The following is a 23,633-nucleotide window of genomic DNA, read 5'->3' as shown; positions in this document are numbered from 1 at the left end:
GAGAAAGAACTAGAAGTATATAGTGTATATAAAAATATTTATTAGTAACAAAATCCTCTGCTTCCAATACTTAATGTTAATAAATATTAAAACAAAAACGCCGGTGTCTAATGACTATGTCAAAAAGCGCTTTTAAAATTCTAAAAATATAAAAATATACAGTCCACCAGCTGGCCAGCTAGTAATTTATAACTTATAATGTCTAGTGTTGAGTCAACATAATTTCTTTGAGGATCAGATGAGATAAAAATGTGATCTCAGTGCTGGTGGATAATACCTTGAAGTATCGTATGTGATCAGTCTCAGTCTACTCTCTGTCCGTTACAGACCTTGCAGTATTGTTCCTCCTGGTTGCAATCTTTATGTCACATGGACAATTGTATCCAATCCCTGACTTGTTACAGTCTTTCAAGTGTGTGCACTATTTAAAAAAACTAGTATATGGGCTTCAGCTCCTATCGCATAGTAAACACACCATCCACCCTCAGATTAGGCAAATAGGCATGGGGTTTACTGTAGCGGTCTTGGGAGTCAGTAGTTCACAATAAGTTAAAGTTCCTCCTCTCCTATCGCTATCTGGAAATATCATCCGCCCTCTCATAGAGGGAAACCGGCAAGATTATTTCTTTGTAGCGGCCCTGGGAGTAGAAGCTTAATGGTGTTTCTTAGCTGAAGCGTGTTGATTTTCTACGCATTTCGGCCTCTGTGAAAGCACCCCTACCCACCCTTTCTATTAATAAAGCTCTATGCTACTTCCCTCCTGTAACAGAGAAAGAAGTCTCTGTACTCCTATCTTTGGCTCATCTCACAACCTGCCCACTTGACCCTATTCCTTCACAACTTCTTCCCTCTCTCTCTCTGCTTCACTAACCCCTACTCTAACTCATCTCTTTAACCAATCTCTCACCGCTGGCACATTTCCTGAAATATTCAAGCATGCGTCAATCATACCAATCCTAAAAAAGCCTTCTCTTAACCTCTCCGCCCCTTCTAACTATTGACCGGTCTCCTTTCTTCCCTTTGCTTCAAAATTATTGGAACAACTATAATCGGCTAACTCAATTTCTCACAACTAATTCCTTACTTGATCCACTACAATCTGGTTTCCACCCTAAACACTCAACAGAAACCGCTCTTACTAAAGTAACAAATGGCCTGTTATCAGCAAAAGCAAAAGGCCACTACTCCTTACTAATTCTTCTTGACCTGTCTGCTGCTTTTGACACAGTCGACCATCCTCTCCTCCTAAACATACTACATTCATTTGGCATCGTAGACACAGCCCTCTCCAGGTTTGCCTCATATCTTTCAAACCGCTCGATTTCAGTTTCCTTTAACAACATATCTTCTGATCCTATGCCTCTCTCAGTTGGAGTACCACAAGGCTCTGACTTAGGTCCCTTGCTTTTCTCTCTCTATACATCCTCCCTTGGAAAACTTATAGTCTTCTGTAGATTCCAGTACCTCTTATATGCTTATGATACCCAAATCTATCTTTCCTCTCCTGATATCTCTTCCACTTTACTCAACCAGAGTTCCAACTGCCTCTCTGCAACTTCCTCTTGGATGTCTTCACACTACCTCCAACTTAATCTGTCCAAAACTGAGCAACTTCTTATTTCCCCCTCTTCGAGACATCCAACACCTGACATTTCTCTAACGGTTGGAGACTCAACACCTCACCCCAGGTCCGCTGTCTAGGGATCACACTTGACTCAGAACTAACATTCAACCCACATATACAAGCGCTTACCAAATACTGCCGTTCACACCTACGCAACATTTCCAGAATTCGCCCCTTCCTTACTCAAAAAACTACAAAAATACTAATTAATTCCCTAATTTTGTCATGCATTGATTATTGCAATCTACTTCTAAATGGCCTTCCAAAACACCACCTCTCCTCCCTCCAATCTATTATGAATGCTTCTGCTAGACTCATCCACCTAATTCGCCGATCTACATCAGCTGCTCCGCTCTGCCAGTCTCTACACTGGCTCCCCATACACTCCAGAATACAATTTAAAGTATTAACCTTAACTTACAAAATACTCAACAGTCTAACTCACAACTATATTTCCTCTTGCATCGTGAAATATTCCCCATCCCGTCCTCTTCGATCAACCTCTGACTTGCGTATTTCCACTCCTGTTATTTCTACATCCCACTCCTGCCTCCAAGACTTTTCACGTACTGCTCCTGTCCTCTGGAACTCTCTACCCCACTCCATAAGACTATCTGCTACCTTGTATAGCTTCAGACACTGCTTGAAAACCCACCTATTTCGGAGAGGCTTACCATCTCTCCTCCATCTCTCATCTTAACCAAATTAATACATGAACTGCCTGACTCACTGCTGCAACTACAACCGATGTTGACAAGCTACCCCAAACTTATGTCTCTGCACCCTAAACCTGTAGACTGTGAGCTCTCCGGAGCAGGGCCCTATTCCTCGTGTACTAGATTTGTTTAGCTTTGTTATGTTTTGTATTTTATCATAAACCCTTGTCATTGTATACCCCTATCATTGTACCCAGCGATACAGAATTTTGTGGCGTTATACAAATAAATGATTTTATATATATATATATATAAACACCTACTTCATCTTAACATCTTTAAACCCTTATAACTTTTTTAACAAACAGACAGTGTTAATATGAATGTAACTGTACTGTTAAACATATTTTTCATGTGTTTTGTGCAACTTTTTTTGTCTCATGTAACAGTTAACCAGAGCTCTGAAGTGGAGCTAACCTGTGGCAAGTTATATTTGATTGAACTCAAGCAAACGTGTTTACTCTTAATACGCACACTATTTCCATATCGAGCAAACAGCCAAGAATTAGCACATATCGTGCACGCTACAGTTAGTGCGCCACTCGAAATCTAGCCCTGTCGGTAAATCTATTTATTTTTTTAAAGACAGAAAGAGAGGAGAATAGAAACATAGAAAACGTTAACAAACAGACTGACATATGTCAAGAGCCACAACAGCTAGACTTTAATATCTGGCATATAATTATGAAGTAAGCAGTGGCTCATGCCGTTTGGATATTTTTGTAGCCAGATTGATTCTTGTAAAAGATTTCCACAATCTGTGTGTGAGGAGTTCTTAGCGTGTGGATCTTTTACAGAAATTAATCCGCCTACAAAAATATCCGAAGGGCACGAGCTGCTGCTTACTTCTGCATTTGGATCTTCATGAAAGATCTGAATGCCCATCCCTATAATAAACATACAAAAACCTTTGTCTAGCAACTTAAAAAATGTTTGTGGCTAGTGCCTCAATATTTTTTGATGGCTCCTATATTTGAAGTAACTGCTATAATTTCTTTTAAAATATCATTTTGTAGATGCACTCCCTTTAGGTGCTATTTTTTAAACATAATTTACAAATCTTTAAACAACAAAAGACGTCCTCAAAAAAGCTCAATAACTATTTATATACAAGGCAGATATGTTACATTTGGATGCCGTGTAGTTAGGCTGTGTTCCCATCTCACTTGCATAGTAAATGCCATTATAGCCCTTCAAAAAAAAGTTAAATTATGCTTACCTGATAATTTTCTTTTCTTCAGACGGGGAGAGTCCACAGCTGAATTCATTACTTTTGGGAATTCAGAACCTGGCCCCCAGGAGGAGGCAAAGACACCCCAGCCGAAGGCTTAAACACCTCCCCCAGTTCCCTCATCCCACAGTCATTCTGCCGAGGGAACAAGGAACAGTAGGAGAAATAGCAGGTTGAAAAAAAGGTGCCAGAAGAACAAAACAAAAATGACAGCTGCCCCATATAAAACGCGGGCAGGGATCTGTGGACTCTCCCGTCTGAAGAAAAGAGAATTATCAGGTAAGCATAATTTAAGTTTTTCTTCATAAATGGGGAGAGTCCACCGCTGCATTCATTACTTTTGGGAAAAGTAAGCTATAGAGGACACTGAATGCAAAACGGGCGGGTACAAAAGGCGGCCCATTCTGAGGGCACCATAGCCTGAAAACACCCAAACTCCCAACAAAAAAAACGCTTCACCAGAAGCAGAAAGGACAAAAAGGAAAGGCACAAGTAACTGCCCAACAGTTAGAACCAGCAAGGCCCTTGTTAGAGACCGCTCAGATCACTAGACTCGACCGAGCCCAAAAGCCTCTGAGGAGACAAAATCCCACAGGCTCTCAGCCAGCAAATAAACTCACCCCCGACCAGAAGGAAGGGAAACATCCACATTCTCCCCAAAGGGAAGAAGAAGGACTCAGATAATGGAGTCTGAAAGAACCTGGTACCACGGATTTCCATGGAATCCTCTGAACCTCCGACCCACTATAGGAAGGAGAAAAAAAAAACTCTAGCACCTGAACCAAAAGAACCCAGGAGCCAACAGAGTATACCTTAGCAGGATCCGAACCTCGGAAACCCCGCCAGCTAAGCATGGGTAGGACAATAAGGACTGAGCACAATCCCCTCTGATGCCCCCAGAATAATAAACGAGGACCAGCCTGACGTCTAGGAATGAAAGGACACCTATAACTTGTAACAAAAAACAAGAAACGAAAGCTCAGAACTGGAATAAGATACCCAAAAAAGGAAAAGTACATTGGAGATGGCAAGGAGATTAACTTCATCCCCACACATCTAACCTAGCTTGCCGTCTGGAACAGAAGACCAAAGATCCCTCAACCTATTAGGACTGGGATCCTCCAGCGCCGCCAAAACATGCCGCAGCAGGACACGAAGGCGCGCTTATCTATAAGGAAAAAGCAAAACAGACTCTCTCCATTGCCACGCGGTCAGGAATACGCAGACTTCTTTGTTTACATTACATTCACATTATCGTAGTAAAATGAAATGATCTTACCGGAATCTACGCCGTGGAACAGGAACACGGTTCTTCAAGTGTGACAGATAGTAGCCTCGCTTCTGACATGGACTTGAGTGAAAAAAGCAGTCAGCGAAACTTTTCATCGCTGATTGCTAAGGAGCTGTTAACATGAATCGGGATGGTTTTGTAGAAAGACTCTCCCAGCATCTCCGGACTCTAACTTTCATCCATGCTCTCACTGAGAGGCTGACAGGATTACTTAAAACTCCAGACCCATTTCGAAGAGTACTACCCTCCATAAGAGACTATTATTAATCTTCTGACACTTCTCTGCCAACCTCCTGTGACGAAAGGCAAAGAATGACTGGGGGATGAGGGAAGTGGAGGAGGTATTTAAGCCTTTGGCTGGGGTGTCTTTGCATCCTCCTGGTGGCCAGGTTCTGAATTCCCAAAAGTAATAAATGCAGCTGTGGACTCTCCCCGTTTATGAAGAAAATATAACAGCTATAAACACTGGGCATTCAGACACTATGTGACGTTTCCTGTGAAGAGCCATCATGACTAAGTACAACACTTTGTGACTTTGTTGTGAAATTTTTGCTAAAGAGACTCAGTATTGATATAGATAGATAGCTAGATAGACAGACAGACAAAAAACTGAGATAAAGGCAAGTACGTTTGATATTTTACTACTGTATATGATCTCCACCTGGTTACATACCTTGCTGTTCTGTATACATCGCACTGCATAGGTCAGGTCCCTGAAGATGCTCCCTTCCAGTCTAGCTTGCCCTTGAGAACAAATGAAAACTCCCCCTTTACCATCCCTAAAAAGGCACTTTCGTATGAGACATCCTTGAATCGTGCTAGCCAATGTCTGAGCCTCCTTATCCCTCTGCAACTCTTGCTGAAATGTTTTTAATGCCAAGTCACTCTGCAAAGTGATGAGTCCATTAGTAAGTGGCCGGCACTGTATTGACTTGGCTACCATGTGACTCAGGCTGTGTGAATGATATGACAGTTTATACACTGAATGGTCATCATCTTCATTCTCACTGACGGTGCTCAATTCACTATCACTGTAGTCTGTATCCATAGTCATGGCTTCCCCTTCTATGCATGTGTAAAAGTTCCCATTCACTTCACTTTCCTTATCACTGGCTTTGTCATCCAATAGCTGGGATTTTGAATGAGAGAGGACGTGACCGTGGTCTCCATTAACAACTACCTCACATGTTTTTACATTTGTTCCCGGTGATCCATTATTCAAGCAATCTGTACTCCCTGGTGCACATTGTGATACATCAGATGGATTGGATAAAATGTTCCTAGACTTGGCAAAGGCTGAAAGGTGTTTGCAGGCCCAATTTTTGTCTGAGGTTGGAGATCCCTCAACAGTCACTGAGGAGTTTTCACTGTTGACAAATTCACAGTTTTCAAGTACACTGAGGGCTACATTGTGGAAATGTATGCTGGACTGGTTGAAAGTGCAAAACTTAATCTGACATGTGCCCGGAGCATGTATCTGGAGCTGTCCATTTTCAAAGTTGCAGTTATCAAACTGAACATGACCTATAGATGTCTAGAGAAACAAAATAAAAACTTTAGCATTTTTAAAGGATAACAAAAAAACTGCATTGGCAAGTTGAGTATTTTAATTTACTGAAGAAGACAGAAATTAAGAATATAGTCAGGCAAGTGGCTAATAATAGCTAAAGTGATACTAAATCCAACATTTTTCTTTAATGATTCAGAAGCACCTGAAACATTAACAGATTCAGATTTAGAAGCATTGATAGCATTAAAAGAATTAAGGCTGTGACACACTGCAAGCAGAGCGGTGCGCAGCGTGTAGATGCAGCTGTGTGCGCTCAGTGTGTCCTGCCTTTTCATCTCTGAGCACTCTGCTGCGTCAGGTCGCGTAGCTGAGCGCTCAGAGATGAAATATTTGAACTTCAGAAATGATGCGACGCGGAGCGAACCAGCTGCTTTGCATCGCTTGCAGTGTGTCACAGCCTTTAGAGTTAGAAAGTCATGGGGGGCAGATGATGGTAGGAGATATGAATGTTCATTCTAATCTTAAAGAACCATCTAGTTTTTTCCCAGTACACTCTAAGGGTCATTTTGTACCTACTTTCTATGACTTAGTACATAACGAGATCTCTGAATTATGCAAATAATACAAAATCAAAAAGGACAATTTGAGTAAAAAAGAAAAAGAGTTTCTTAAAAAGATTCAAGAAAACAATGATCTAATAATCCGCGAAGCGGATAAGGGAGGAGGCATTGTCCTGCAAAATAGAGAGGATTTTTTAAAGGAAGCAAATTAATTATTAGATTATCCAAATACATATGTGAAATTAAAAGGGGATCCTAGAAACATTTTTTAAGGGAATATTCAAATTTAATTGACAACGCCAGACACAAGGGTATACTAAACGATTCCTAATTTAAGTATTTAAATAACCAATTTCCTAAAACAGCAATTTTCCATCACTTACCCAAAATTCATAAAAATGACAAAATCCCACCAGGGAGACCCATTGTGTCTGGCATTGATTCCCTCACGGCACAAATTTCAGAATATGTAGATTTCTATTTTAAACCCACAGTACCTACCCTGACATCATATTTAAAAGATACCCCAGACACCATCAAGAAGGTTGAAAGCATAAAATGAGAAGATAACTATAAATGGGTATCCATGGATGTCTCTACAACCTTTAATGAAGCAGCCCCCAGCCAAACAAATTCTACATAAATATTGGCCAATTCTACAGCAAGATACATTTTTGAGAAAAACTATTGGTGACAAACCATCAATTACATTTAGAAGAAACAAAAATCTGAAAAACATGCTAGCTCCGGTTAGAACAACAGTTAAGGATTTTATACGTGCAATAGGAAAAATTGTGACGGATGCATACATGCGTATGATTGCAAACCCACTTATATAGTAAAATCACAGTCTAACAATAAAACTTGCACTATAAATGCACTGACTAACTGTAAAACTGAATATGTTGTGTATTTACTGGAATGTAGCTGTAAATTACATTATATAGGGCGTTCCAAAAGAATGTACAAAACTAGATTGTTGGAACATATTAAAAATATAGAATCTGGATTTCAGGGACATAGTATGTCAGATCATTTTAAAAAATGTAATCAAAAAAACCCAGCATGTCTGAAAGGCATCATTTTAGAATATATAGCTCCAGGATAGGAAGGGGGAGACAGACTGAAAAAATTAAGGCAAAGAGAAATGTACTGGATCCACATTTTCGATACAATGATCCCTGCAGGTCTTAATAAAGACATCAATATAGTTGTCTTTTTATAACTAGTGTTTGGCAATAGGTTTTATAGTATTCTTATACAAAATATTGTCTCTTATAGTGTCTTAATAGATACATATGAATTAATAAATAGAGGGATTTTTAATACGTTTTAACAATTTTATCCACTGCTTTGAATGGAAACTATGTTATAGAAATTTCGTAATATGTCATTTTTTGGAATTGTTACATAATATTTTATGGATATGTTATATTTTGGGATATCACCAAATCTGCTAGCCGTTGTGCATATTTTATTTCTATCATTTTAAAAGATAAGGGTTACTGAACTTTAAAAAAAAAAAAAAAAAAAAAAGGAGAAAAAGAGAGGTGTGGCAATACACACCAATCACAATTACTGCCGGGTACACGCCCTCCAGACACGCAACCAATTAGGAGTGGTTTAAATAGATGTCGGGAATTTCAAGAATCCTCATCTCTGATGAAAAAGTCGCAGTACTTCGAAATGCATAAGGTTTTGAGAGTGTTGTACCCGGCATCACTGTACAAACATTTCACAGTTGGACTTTTTTGAAGACACTTGAATCGCAATCGGCACCTCCCCATCTGGGAACTAGATCTATTATATGCTCAACTGATACCTCATATTGATTGAGGTCTTTTATGTGGGTGCACATCTTTATGTTTTTAGGGCAATATTTGCCATCATTAAAATAGTACGCACTATGTTGGCTGTGTTTGTGCTCTTCTTTTCTCTGTGAGGATTACCCCATTGGCCAAAGTGGATGCTGGAAAGACGGATCCCCCCCTCCATCCTTTCAGCTGGGATAGTTCCATTGCTGAATAACCAGAGAAGACGCTCAGAACCCTTCCCCTTCCGGTGAAAAGAGAATCTTCAAGGGCTCAGAACCCTCTCCTTAGACGCCTATTCCTTACCTCATATGATTGAGGTTAATGCTTGTGAGTAGCCTGAGTGCACATCCCCAATAGGATAACATAAATATCTTTGTATCAACTTGTTTTGTATTGAGCATTTGACAGTCAAAAATGTATTGACACATTCATCTTTTGTACCAAACGAACTAGATACATTGTATACTGCATATCTGTTTACTCTATTTTCATTTTTACACACATCCAAATATTCAATTTGTTCAGTTTTGCACTGTATTTTACTCCACCCTTGTATCTACAAATTTTCTACTGCTAGAAATAGTTAGGGCTTTTTCCTTGCATATTTGTGTATCATAGTAGCACTGAATCAGATTTGCATTACTGGGCACCTCCCAAAGAGCTCTTGGGGTTAATCTATTTGAGGCTAGCCCCTTTATCTTTTTTTTTCCTCGTTACTTTATATATATATATATATATATATATACATACATAAATACACACAAACACACATATATACATATGTACATACATACATGTACACACACATACATACACACACACAGTTGTACCTCAGAGATATTGTGGGTATGGTTCCAGACCACCGCAATAAAGCAAATATAGCAAAAAAGGGATTCACACTAATTTTCTTGTTTCCCAGTGCATATTAAATTAATATTTACACTATACTGTAGTCTATTAAGTGTGCAATAGCATTATGTCTAAAAAAAGAACATGCACATACCTTAGTTAAAAAATACCTTATTGCTAAAAAATGCTAACCATCATCAGAGCCTTCAGTGAGTCATAATCTTTTTGCTGGTGGTGTGTGTATATATATATATATATATATATATATATATATATATATATATATATATATATATATATATATATATATATATATATATATATATATATATACATATACATATACATACATACATACATACACCACCATATATATAGTAAGTAGATATCCCAAAGGAAAAAAGATGGCAAAACCGGAGACAAAAAACTTTTAAAAGGTAGAATTTATTCAGCAATGTTGCCAGGATACAGGTGAGTAGGCAAATAGCTTAGAAGGATGTAAGGTAATATGAATACATACTAATCAAGGAGAAGGAGGGGAAGGCAAAAGAAAATCCTCTAAAAGGAAAAGGTTGAAACATATGGAAAAGACATAGTGGGGGGGAGGGAAGGAGAACAAAGGTACCCTAGGGCAGAAGAAAGGAAAGGGTAAGGACCATCCTAAAAATAAAGTTATGATGTAAATGAAAGATTACTCAATAAATAGATCTACGTCCATTCCTTTATTAATACCCTCTGGATCCCTAGTGTGTAGTTTAAGAAAAAAAAAATATTTTTTCCAGAGGCTCCTCTCTCTGTCCCCCCCCCCCCCTAGGGTGTTTCTTAATGATATCTATACCAATGAACGAGAAATATTTGGGGCCCTGTTCATGTAATCTAAAATGTTTTGCAATAGGGGTTTTAGGATCTTTATCATCTAAAGATCGTAGATGTTCACGAATTCTGTCCTTGAGTGGGCGGGTCGTGATACCAATATATTGTTGAAGGCAGAATAAACAATTGACCAGATATATAACGTATTGTGAACTACAGTCTATTCTATCCCTAATGTGGAAAGTTTGTTTGGTAATGTTTGAAGAAAAAGTGTCTGTTACTGTTACACAAGTACATCCTTTACAAGGGACATGTCCACACTTAAAGCAACCAGTCTTAAAACTCAACCAATTGGTTTTTAGGGGGGCTTCCCTGCAAAGTTCTTTCTTGTTATATCTCCCAATGTAGGTGCTTTCCTAGCTATACATTTTACTCCCTGTGAGAGAATTTCTGTTAATGTATCATCACCCTTAAGGATCGTTAGATGACGGAGCCGCCTGGAAGAATATCTTCTCTGCCGGACTTCAGGAACGGTGAGTACCTATTTGGGGCTTAGTTTTAGGAATTTTTAAATGTATTTTTGTTTTGTTTTTTATTTTTAAGATTAGGAATTTAATGGGCTGTAAAAGAGCTGATTGCCCTTTTAAGGGCAATGCCCATTCAAATGCCCCTTTAGGGGCAATGGGTAGTTTAGGTTTTTTAAGCGTTAGGTTTTTTTATTTGGGGGGGGTTTGGTAGGTGGGGGATTTTACTGTTAGGATGGACTTAGTATTTTTTAAATGTAAAAGAGCTGTTTAACTTAGGGCAATGCCCTACAAAAGGCCCTTTTAAGGGCTATTGGTAGTTTAGTTTAGGGGATGTTTTTATTTTGGAGGGGGGCTTTTTATTTTCATAGGGATTAGGTTTAAATTTTTTTATTTTTGATAATTTTTTAATTTTTTTTCTGTAATTTTAGAGTTTTTATTTGTTGTAATTTTAGATAATTTTTTTGTAATTTAATGTTAGGTTTTATTATTTTAATTGTAACTTAGTATTGGGGTTAATTAAGGGGGTGTTAGGTTAGGGGGCTTAGTAATTAAATTAGTTATTTGCGTTGTGGGGGGGTTGGCAGTTAAGGGGTTAATAGGTTAATTAGGTTTATTGCAATGTGGGGGGTTAGCAGTTCAGGGGTTAATTAGGTTTATTGCGAAGTGGAGGTTTGGCGGTTCAGAGGTTAATAGGTTAATTAGGTTTATTGCGATGTGGGGGGTTGGCGGTTTAGGGGTTAATTTTTAAATATTTTATTTGCGGATTAGGGGATAATTACTTTATTATTTTGCGATGTGGGGGTTTGGGGTATAGGTGTTTGTTAATACTTCATGCGGGCGGTTAGTTTTTTTTTGTTATTTTTTAACTTGCGGTTACATTTTTTTTTTATTTATTTCTTGATGGCGGTAACGTGTTTTTTTGTTATTTCGTGCGGTTGCGTGTTGTTTTTTTAAGGCTTTCGGTTTGCCTACACTGCATCCAGGTGGATTCCGAAAATGGCAGGGTGGTGAAAGAATACACCTTCGGTGAATTCTTTGACCACCCTGACATTTTAGGAATCCATCTGGATGCAGCTTCGTTAACACCCCCTAAATTAACCCCAATTAAACTACAATTACATAAAATAACTACCTTAAAAAACATAATTTATGCTTACCTGATAAATTTATTTCTCTTGTGGTGTATCCAGTCCACGGATCATCCATTACTTGTGGGATACTCTCCTTCCCAACAGGAAGTTGCAAGAGGATCACCCACAGCAGAGCTGCTATATAGCTCCTCCCCTAACTGCCATATCCAGTCATTCGACCGAAGACAAGCAAGAGAAAGGAGAAACCATAGGGTGCAGTGTGGTGACTGTAGTTTACAGTTAAAAAATACCTGCCTTAAAATGACAGGGCGGGCCGTGGACTGGATACACCACAAGAGAAATAAATTTATCAGGTAAGCATAAATTATGTTTTCTCTTGTAAGGTGTATCCAGTCCACGGATCATCCATTACTTGTGGGATACCAATACCAAAGCTAAAGTACACGGATGAAGGGAGGGACAAGGCAGGTACTTAAACGGAAGGTACCACTGCCTGTAAAACCTTTCTCCCAAAAATAGCCTCCGAAGAAGCAAAAGTATAAAATTTATAGAATTTTGAAAAGGTATGAAGCGAAGACCAAGTCGCCGCCTTGCAATTCTGTTCAACAGAAGCCTCATTTTTAAAGGCCCATGTGGAAGCCACAGCTCTAGTAGAATGAGCTGTAATACTTTCAGGAAGCTGCTGGCCAGCAGTCTCATAAGCTAAGCGTATTATACTCCTTAGCCAAAAAGAAAGAGAAGTTCCCGAAGCCTTTTGGCCTCTCCTCTGTCCCGAGTAGACAACAAACAAAGCAGATGTTTGACGAAAATCTTTAGTAGCTTGTAAATAATACTTTAAAGCATGAACCACGTCAAGATTGTGTAATAGACGTTCCTTCTTCGAAGAAGGATTAGGACACAATGACGGAACCACAATCTCCTGATTGATATTCTTATTAGATACCACCTTAGGTAAAAACCCAGGTTTGGTATGCAAAACTACCTTATCTGCATGGAAAATCAGATAAGGGGAATCACATTGTAAGGCAGATAACTCGGAAACTCTACGAGCCGAGGAAATAGCTACCAAAAATAGAACTTTCCAAGATAAAAGTTTGATATCTATGGAATGAAGAGGTTCAAACGGAACCCCCTGAAGAACTTTAAGAACCAAATTTAAACTCCATGGCGGAGCAACAGGTTTAAACACAGGCTTGATTCTAACTAAAGCCTGACAAAATGCCTGAACGTCTGGAACATCCGCCAGACGCTTGTGCAAAAGAATAGACAGAGCAGAAATCTGTCCCTTTAAGGAACTAGCTGACAATCCTTTTTCCAATCCTTCTTGGAAAAAAGATAATATCCTGGGAATCCTGACTTTACTCAATGAGTAACCCTTGGATTCACACCAAAAAAGATATTTACGCCATATCTTATGATAGATTTTCCTGGTGACAGGCTTTCGAGCCTGAATTAAGGTATCAATGACTGACTCGGAGAAGCCACGCTTTGATAAAATCAAGTGTTCAATCTCCAGGCAGTCAGTCTCAGAGAAATTAGATTTGGATGGTTGAAAGGACCCTGAAGTAGAAGGTCCTGTCTCAGCGGCAGAGTCCATGGTGGAAAGGATGACATGTCCACCAGATCTGCATACCAACTCCTGCGTGGCCACGCAGGCGCTATCAAGATCACCGATGCTCTCTCCTGCTTGATTTTGGCAATCAGACGAGGGAGCAGAGGAAACACATAAGCCAGGTTGAAAGACCAAGGTGCTGCTAGAGCACCTATCAGCGTCGCCTTGGGATCCCTGGACCTGGATCCGTAACAAGGAAGCTTGGCGTTCTGGCGAGACGCCATGAGATCCAGTTCTGGTTTGCCCCAACGATGAATCAATTGTGCAAACACCTCAGGATGGAGTTCCCACTCCCCCGGATAAAAAGTCTGACGACTTAGAAAATCCGCCTCCCAGTTCTCTACACCTGGGATATGGATAGCTGATAGGTGGCAAGAGTGAATCTTTGCCCTGCGAATTATATTTGAGACTTCTAACATCGCTAGGGAACTCCTTGTTCCCCCTTGATGGTTGATGTAAGCCACAGTCGTGATGTTGTCCGACTGAAATCTGATGAACCTCATTGTCTCTAGCTGAGGCCAAGCCTGAAGAGCATTGAATATCGCTCTTAGTTCCAGAATGTTTATTGGAAGGAGTGTCTCCTCCTGAGTCCACGATCCCTGAGCCTTCAGGGAGTTCCAGACTGCCCCCCAGCCTAGAAGGCTGGCATCTGTCGTTACAATTGTCCAATCTGGCCTGCGAAAGGTCATTCCTTTGGACAGATGGACCCGAGATAGCCACCAGAGAAGAGAATCCCTGGTCTCTTGATCCAGATTTAGTAGAGGGGACAAATCTGTGTAATCGCCATTCCACTGACTGAGCATGCATAGTTGCAGCGGTCTGAGATGTAGGCGTGCAAACGGCACTATGTCCATTGCTGCTACCATTAAGCCGATTACTTCCATACACTGAGCCACCGAAGGGCGAGAAGTGGAATAAAGAACACGGCAGGAATTTAGAAGTTTTGATAACCTGGACTCTGTCAGGTAAATCCTCATTTCTACAGAATCTATTAGAGCTCCCAGAAAGGAAACTCTTGTGAGAGGGGATAGAGAACTCTTTTCTTCATTCACCTTCCACCCATGCAACGTCAGAAATGCCAGAACTATGTCCGTATGAGACTTGGCAATTTGAAAATTTGACGACTGTATCAGAATGTTGTCTAAATAAGGGGCCACTGCTATGCCCCGCGGTCTTAGGACCGCCAGAAGTGACCCCAGAACCTTCATAAAGATTATTGGGGCTGTAGCTAACCCAAAGGGAAGAGCTACAAACTGGTAATGCCTGTTCAGGAAGGCAAACCTGAGAAACCGATGATGATCTTTGTGTATCGGAATGTGAAGATAAGCATCCTTTAAATCCACTGTAGTCATGTATTGACCCTCCTGGATCATTGGTAGGATGGTACGAATAGTCTCCATCTTGAATGATGGGACTCTGAGGAATTTGTTTAAGGTTTTGAGATCTAAAATTGGTCTGAAGATTCCCTCTTTCTTGGGAACCACAAACAGATTTGAGTAAAATCCCTGTCCCTGTTCCTCCTTTGGAACTGGATGGATCACTCCCATAACTAGGAGGTCTTGAACACAGTGTAAGAATGCCTCTCTCTTTATCTGGTTTGCAGATAATTGTGAAAGGTGAAATCTCCATTTTGGGGGGGAAGCTTTGAAGTCCAGAAGATATCCCTGGGATTCAATTTCCAACGCCCAGGGATCCTGGACATCTCTTGCCCAAGTCTGGGCGAAGAGTGAAAGTCTGCCCCCTACTAGATCCGTTACCGGATAGGGGGCCGATCCTTCATGCTTTTTGGCCTGCTTACCTTTGTTCCAGGTCTGGTTAGGTCTCCAGACCGACTTGGACTGGGCAAAAGTTCCCTCTTGTTTTGCATTAGAGGAAGTTGATGCCGCACTCGCCTTGAAGTTTCAAAAGGCACGAAAATTAGTCTGTTTGGCCCTTGATTTGGACCTATCCTGAGGAAGGGCATGACCTTTTCCTCCAGTGATATCAGAAATGATCTCCTTCAAACCAGGCCCGAATAGGGTTTGCCCCTTGAAGGGAATGTTAAGCAGCTTAGACTTTGAAGTAACGACAGCTGACCATGATTTAAGCCATAGCGCCCTGCGCGCTTGAATAGCAAAACCAGAATTCTTAGCCGTTAGTTTAGTCAAATGAACAATGGCATCAGAAACAAAATGCATTGGCTAGCTTATGTGCTCTAAGCTTGTCAAGTATGTCATCCAATGGGGTCTCTACCTGTAAAGCATCCTCCAGAGACTCAAACCAGAAGGCCGCAGTAGCAGTGACTGGGGCAATGCATGCAAGGGGCTGTAGAATAAAACCTTGTTGAATAAACATTTTCTTAAGGTAACCCTCTAACTTTTTATCCATTGGATCTGAGAAAGCACAACTGTCCTCGACAGGGATAGTAGTACGCTTAGCTAGGGTAGAAACTGCTCCCTCCACCTTAGGGACTGTCTGCCATAAGTCCCGCGTGGTGGCATCTATCTGAAACATTTTCTTAAAAATAGGAGGGGGAGAGAACGGCACACCTGGTCTATCCCATTCCTTGGAAATAATTTCTGTAAATCTTTTAGGTATTGGAAAAACATCAGTGCACACCGGCACTGCATAGTATTTGTCCAATCTACACAATTTTTCTGGTACTGCAATTGTATCACAGTCATTCAGAGCAGCTAAAACCTCCCTGAGCAATACGCAGAGGTGTTCAAGCTTAAATTTAAATGTTGACATATCAGAATCAGGTTGAATCCTCTTCCCTGAGTCAGAAACATCACCCACAGAAAGAAGCTCTCCTTCCTCAGCTTCTGCATATTGTGAGGGAGTATCAGACATGGCTACAAAAGCGTCAGTATGCTCTGTATTTCTTCTAACTCCAGAGCTATCTCGCTTTCCTCGAAACCCAGGTAGTCTGGATAATACCGCTGACAGTGTATTATCCATGACTGCCACCATGTCTTGTAAAGTAAACGCCATGGGCGCCCTAGATGTACTTGGCGCCACTAGAGCGCGAGTCCCTTGAGCGGGAGTCAAAGGGTCTGACACGTGGGGCGAGTTAGTCGGCATAACTTCCCCCTCATCAGATTCCTCTGGTGATAAATTTTTTAAAGACAAAATATGATCTTTATTACTTAAAGTGAAATCAGTACATTTGGTACACATTCTAAGAGGGGGTTCCACCATGGCTTCTAAACATAATGAACAAGGAGTTTCCTCTATGTCAGACATGTTTAAACAGACTAGCAATGAGACCAGCAAGCTTGGAAAACACTTTAAATCAAGTTAACAAGTAAAAAATAAAAACGGTACTGTGCCTTTAAGAAAAATAAAAAAGGTCAGAATTTGAAAAACAGTGAAAAAAAGCAGTAAATCAAACAAAATTTTTACAGTGTGTATAATAGGCTAACTTGCAAATGGATGATTAACCCCTTAGTTCAAAAAACGGATCAAAAAAACGATATAGACGTTTTTTAACAGTCACAACAAACTGCCACAGCTCAGCTTCCCAAACAAACAAACGACTTTGGAAAGCCTAAGAGCCCTTTAGAGATGTCCTATAGCATTCAGGGGACTCCTGGAGGAAAGCTGGATGTCTCAGTCTGCAAATGTTACTGCGCAATAAAGCGCTAAATTAGGCCCCTCCCACTCATGTCTAAACAGTGGAAACTAGGCCCCAATAAAGTTTTATCACCAAAGCATATATAAAAACGTTTAAACATGCCAGCAAACGTTTTATATTGAAAATCTATAAGAGTATTACCTCTGCAAGTAAGCATGATACCAGTCGCTATTAAATCACTGTATTCAGGCTTACCTTACATAAATCTGGTATCAGCAGCATTTTCTAGCATTTACATCTCTAGAAAAAATTATTAACTGCACATACCTCATAGCAGGATAACCTGCACGCCATTCCCCAGCTGAAGTTACCTCTCTCTTCAGTTATGTGTGAGAACAGCAATGGATCTTAGTTACAACCTGCTAAGATCATAGAGATCACAGGCAGATTCTTCTTCTATTTTCTGCCTGGGACAAAATAGTACAACTCCGGTACCACTAAAAAATAACAAACTTTTGATTGAAGAAAAAAAACAACTACGTTTCACCACTTCTCTCTTACTACTTCCATGCTTGTCGAGAGTTGCAAGAGAATGACTGGATATGGCAGTTAGGGGAGGAGCTATATAGCAGCTCTGCTGTGGGTGTTACTCTTGCAACTTCCTGTTGGGAAGGAGAATATCCCACAAGTAATGGATGATCCGTGGACTGGATACACCTTACAAGAGAAAATATTTTAAAATTTCACAAAATAGAAAATCATCTCTTAACATGAAAATAAAAAAACCTAAGATTACATAAAAAAAAATTAAGATTAAATTAAAAAACCCATGATTACAAAAAAAATTACCTAAGATTAAAGAAAAAATGAAAATTATCCAAAATAAAAAAAAATTAAACCTAATCTTATACCCATATAAAATAAAAAAAGCCACCCAAAAAAAAAACAACCTAAGCTAACACTTAACTACCAATTAATTCCCAAAAAGTGGAAATCCAGTAATATACTGACGACCCGCGAATGGCATACACAAGCTACAGACATACTACAACTCGAACGCTTCCACTTTTTAAAGACAAACAAACTACAATTTCAACAGGGGCTTCTGGACCTGTGGAGCGGAATCCAGCTCTAAGAGAATCAATGGACCCAGAGCAGATCCAAAAAGTAAAATCGAATTATGCAACACAGACCCCCTAGTCTCCCTTCCCCAATCCTTCTTACCCTGCTATTTCTTCCTTTTCCGCTTCCGTTCATATAACAGTTGGCCAACATGGGGAAACATACTGTTGTCAATTATATCAATATCATCCACCACACGCTGTTTATGATTGTTAGATATATTATGTGACATCTTTAAGCAGTTGGATGGACTCTAGCAAATTGCTAACCAAAAAGGACTCTTGCTCCAGCGGATGGCACTCCTTAGTGGCCTCCGATTTGGGGTATGACTCAGCAAAACGGTATGAGTCTATAAACTGAAATATGTATCACTCATTGCATTATAATGTGATCCCTGTTGTTGGTTGTTGTATTAACATTGTTAAAAACTGATTTTTCAATAAAAATTATTTGAAACTCAAAAAAAAAAAAAAAAATTTAAATTACCCCCTAACAGTACTGAGAGGAGAAGGTTGGAACCTATATGATAATAGAATGTGTAATATTACTACTTGAGTGTTATACAATGTTGTAAATATAATATATCAATTTTTATTATTCAACACCCAAGGAGCAGTGCGTAAGCATGTCAAATACAATAAGTACAGTTTGTGACTACACCTTGCTGAGTAAGCAGGTTAGTCACCCAAGAGGAAAGATGCTTATATGCACTGAGATAATATTAAGTAAGTTATGAATTATAGATTACTTATGACGTCAAGAATACGAATGTAATAGTGTTTAAAATATAACTTTTATTAATATCTTATATTAAAAAAGACAGCTTATGTGGATGATGATGCTGCCCTCAAAAATTAAAAGCACACTCACTGTGTTAGTGCAATTAACAGCTTATGCTTTTATCTAGGAAAATTGTAACAGAACTTAGTATAGCTAATCGCGGTAAAATTTCAAAGGATCAGTATACTAAAGAGTATTACTGAGTGATCAAATCTACTTTGGGATTTATTAGCTCTTTAGTAATTCCTAAATTATTGTACCCAACTATATAGAAATCATCTTACGCTAAGTGAGCACCTGCTTGACAGATAATAGTCTAAAACTACTGAATTATCTTAGGTTATAGGGATAGTGCTAGTAATATTTAATAAGTGATTGCTTGGTAGGTATTTTGAATACTACTCGGTATACATAGGATTGCCTTCAATATATTGAAGTTACAAATCTCAATCTATTATGTTACAAGCTTACTAAATTATTGTTGCCCCCTGGATTATATTGTTCCATCAAGTAAAGGGCTAGTAAATTGTAGCATATAACATATGATTCGTGAGAGGATGTGAAAATATGTCGAGCGCTATTTGGCTTAGTTCAATCTAAGCTCAAGTTAGAGGCAAATCCTTTATTACATATGTATTAGCTTGTGCTAATTGTTGATATTCTAATACCCCCTGAAGTTGTAACACACAACCACTACGAGATACACAGAGCCTTTGTCTGTATTTAGCACTAACCACCACCGGACTATAGCTAGTTGGTATTACTATGTCTGGCTAGATTCGGTTTAAGTATTTGTAGTAGTTAGGTATTTGGCGTAAGTACATGTATCTAGGCATAAGAGCCTTAAGCAACTGAGTCTATATAGTTGTTAATATTCTAATACCAACTACAATTGTAACACACAATTACTTCGAGATAAACAGAGCCTTGCTCTATATTAAACATTAACAACCACCGTACTGAAGCTAGATTGTATTACTGTGTCTGGCTAGACTCGGTTTGAGTATTTTTAGTGGTTTAGGTATTTCGCGTAAATAAATGTATCTAGGCATAAGAGCCTTTAGCGGTTAAGTCCATATACTTGTTAATATTCTAATACCACTTGAAATTGTAACACACAATCACTTCGAGATAAACAAAGTCTAGCTCTGTATAAACACTAACAACCACCGTACTGAAGCTAGATTGTATTGCCGTGACCGGCTAGACTCGGTTTTAGTATTTTTGTAGTTTAGGTATTTAGCTTAAGTACTTATATCTAAGCATAAGAGCCTGTAGCGACTAAGTCTAGATTTTTTTCTATTAATTCAGCATGCTGTTATTTCTAATAGTTATTCCACAAGTGAGGCTAATTTAAAAAAAGACCCCTGACGCGGCGTTTCACTAACGCTTCCTCAGAGGGGTTACGCGGGCCGACTAACATCCGGTCTTATATACCCGTATGTTGTGCATGGCTCTGAGTCATGATTGGGCTATTGATCCAATTGCCTATTGGTTGGAGTACATGTCAATCCACCTTAGTGACATGAAATGTCTTGAGAAGTTGTCTGACGATAAGGAAACGTAGTTGCAAATGGTAAACTTTGTGATATTTTGTATCAGTTTATATAAGTTTATATTGTTTATGAATTGTGTTAAACGATCGTGCTTAGAAATTAAAGGTATGCCCGATTAGATTGATTAGGTTGATTTGGTTGAAAAGTTGTATTACCTACGATCCAAGTTTACCTAAGATGCGACAGGAGGAGAAGAAGAAGGAGGAAAGAAGAGAAAAAGATATACCGAAGGATGTTAATACCGGACGAGTATATACTGTCCGGCTATTGAGAATTTTGGGTACAGAATTGCTTTGAGTTAGAATTATATTAATGGACTAATGGTGATACTTGACAGTGCAATAAAACAATGAAATTGTGTGTGTTTATTAAATAGATTTATAAATAATAATAAAATATTGTATGAATTGTTTTTTTGTGAAAAATAAAAATAAAACTTACTCATGTGTGGTGCCACTTGGTGTTAGTGTTTTTAATTACAATAAATTGTGTGTTAAAAAATATATTTAAAAAGGGGGAGTGAAATACACATAACGTGTAAAAATAAGCATATTTTTTATGGCAATGTGAACAATACCTATGTGCCCTATATACCTACAGATATATAGCTATCTTAGTATATCTTTAAGGGTTCAGTTAACTTAAGCTCAAACGTTAAAAAATATGTGCCATGTGCTTTCCTAAAAATAATATAAGTGACTTACAGTCTGTTTGAGTGACTTACAGTCTGAGTGATTTAATATAAATTTAACCCCAGAAATAAAGGATGATATATTGAATGTGGGAAATATGTTATATCTCCCTTGATGGTTGAAAAGAATTTATGTCTTATTTTTATTGAATTTTATTGTGTTTTATTCTAATCTGTTAGGGTAATTTTAATGTGTAGGATACTAGGACTGATTTACAAATATACATGATAGTTGTTATGATCATTAAGTCCATATGGTTTTACACTATTAAGTAAGTGTATCCACCTACACTCCATTTTCAACAGTGTTTGCTCTAAGTTTCCTCCTCTTATTCCAAGAGTGGCCTTTTGTAATACTGAGAATTTGAGTAGGGAATCATTACTATTATGTTTGTGATAAAAATGTTTGGCAACACTGGTTATCTGTCTGTTTTTTTCCAGGTCCTTTTGAGCATTTAATATGTTTCTGCTGTTTTCCATTATTCTAGTTCTGGCCTGGCGTGTCGTCATCCCAACATAGAATAGTTTACATGGACACTGGAGGACATACACAACTCCTGCTGTGGTGCAGGAGAAATGTGCCAATAGTGCATGTTGGATTCCATATTTATCAGTTATTTCCTTTATTTTCCACACTTTTGGACATGTACTGCATGTTCCACATGGGAACATGCCTTTGGATTGACATGCTCTCTTTGGCATGTGAGTGTAGTGGCTTGAAACTAGAGTATCTTTCAGATTTCTGGGTCTTTTATAACCTATGGATACTCTGTCCCCAATCTGACTTGAAAGTAGCGGATCATTTTGTAGTATATGCCAATGTTCATTTATAATTTTGGTTATTTGTTTGATTTGTGGATTATATGATGTTATCAGTCTGGGTTTATTATCTGTCTTTTTCTGCCTCGGTTGTAATAGCTCTTGACGATCTGTACACATAGCTAACGTTTTTGCTTTTTTGATGGAGCGTTTACTATAGCCCCGATCCTGGAGTCTAGTTGATAATTTTGCTGCTTCTAGCCTGAATGTACCTAGGTCAGAACAGTTTCTACGTAACCTAATAAATTCCCCTTTGGGAATGGCTTTCAGGGTGCAGGGTGCATGGGCACTTGTGTGATGTAATAAAGTGTTGGTGGCAGTTTTTTTCCTGAATATGGTCGTGCTTACTGTTCCTTGTGGGTCTACAAATATTTGTAAATCTAGGAAGTATACACTGTGCTGACTGTACTCATAAGTGAGTTTTATATTCAGCTTGTTGTTGTTCAAAGTGTTCATGAATTCCTTCAATTCACTTTCTGGTCCTTCCCAGATGAACAGGATGTCATCTATGTAGCGCATCCAACAGGGAATGTACTGCATGTATTTGTCATTGTCACTTGTAAAGACTGTTAAATTCTCCCACCATCCTAAAAACAAATTAGCATATGTGGGTGCACATGCTGTGCCCATGGCAGTGCCCTGTGTTTGCAGATAGAATCTGTCTTTGAATGTGAAATAATTATGGTGTAGCACAAAATGTAGCAGATCTTTAATGAACTGATTATGGTCATGATTGTCTGTAACATTAGTACCTAGAAAGTGGGAGATAGCTTTTTCTCCTAGGTGGTGTTTAATATTTGTATACAGTGACTCAACGTCAGCTGTAACAATAAAAGAATTTGGTGTTAATATCATGTTGTTTAATTTTTGAAGCACTTCCATCGTATCTTTTACATATGAAGGTAAGGTATATAGATATTCCCTGAGTCTCTGATCAATGTATTGACTGGGTTTTTCAGTGAGACTCCCATTGCCTGACACAATGGGGCGGCCTGGAGGTTTATGAATGTCTTTGTGTATTTTAGGAATTAAATAGAATGTTGCAGTAGTGGGATGTGATTGGGATAGAAACTGTTTTTCTGTAGCATTGATAATTTGATCCTTATAGGGGGTATTAGAATATCAACAATTAGCACAAGCTAATACATATGTAATAAAGGATTTGCCTCTAACTTGAGCTTAGATTGAACTAAGCCAAATAGCGCTCGACATATTTTCACATCCTCTCACGAATCATATGTTATATGCTACAATTTACTAGCCCTTTACTTGATGGAACAATATAATCCAGGGGGCAACAATAATTTAGTAAGCTTGTAACATAATAGATTGAGATTTGTAACTTCAATATATTGAAGGCAATCCTATGTATACCGAGTAGTATTCAAAATACCTACCAAGCAATCACTTATTAAATATTACTAGCACTATCCCTATAACCTAAGATAATTCAGTAGTTTTAGACTATTAT

General features: G+C 38.8%; 1 protein-coding gene across 1 annotated transcript in view; it reads right to left on the bottom strand.

Moving 5' to 3' along the window:
- Positions 1 to 23,633, bottom strand: part of FBXO10 (F-box protein 10) — a 641,472-nt gene that overhangs the window by 402,554 nt on the left and 215,285 nt on the right. Inside the window, exon 4 of the mRNA XM_053702717.1 lies at positions 5,536 to 6,396. Coding sequence (XP_053558692.1) covers positions 5,536 to 6,396 — 861 coding nt within the window. The remainder of the gene's footprint in view (positions 1 to 5,535; positions 6,397 to 23,633) is intronic.

The sequence above is a fragment of the Bombina bombina genome, chromosome 2 (genome assembly GCF_027579735.1).
Source record: "Bombina bombina isolate aBomBom1 chromosome 2, aBomBom1.pri, whole genome shotgun sequence".
Classification (NCBI taxonomy): Eukaryota; Metazoa; Chordata; class Amphibia; order Anura; family Bombinatoridae; genus Bombina; species Bombina bombina.
The sequence above is the reverse complement of the archived record's forward strand: the minus strand, read 5'-3'. Positions and strand labels throughout refer to the sequence as shown.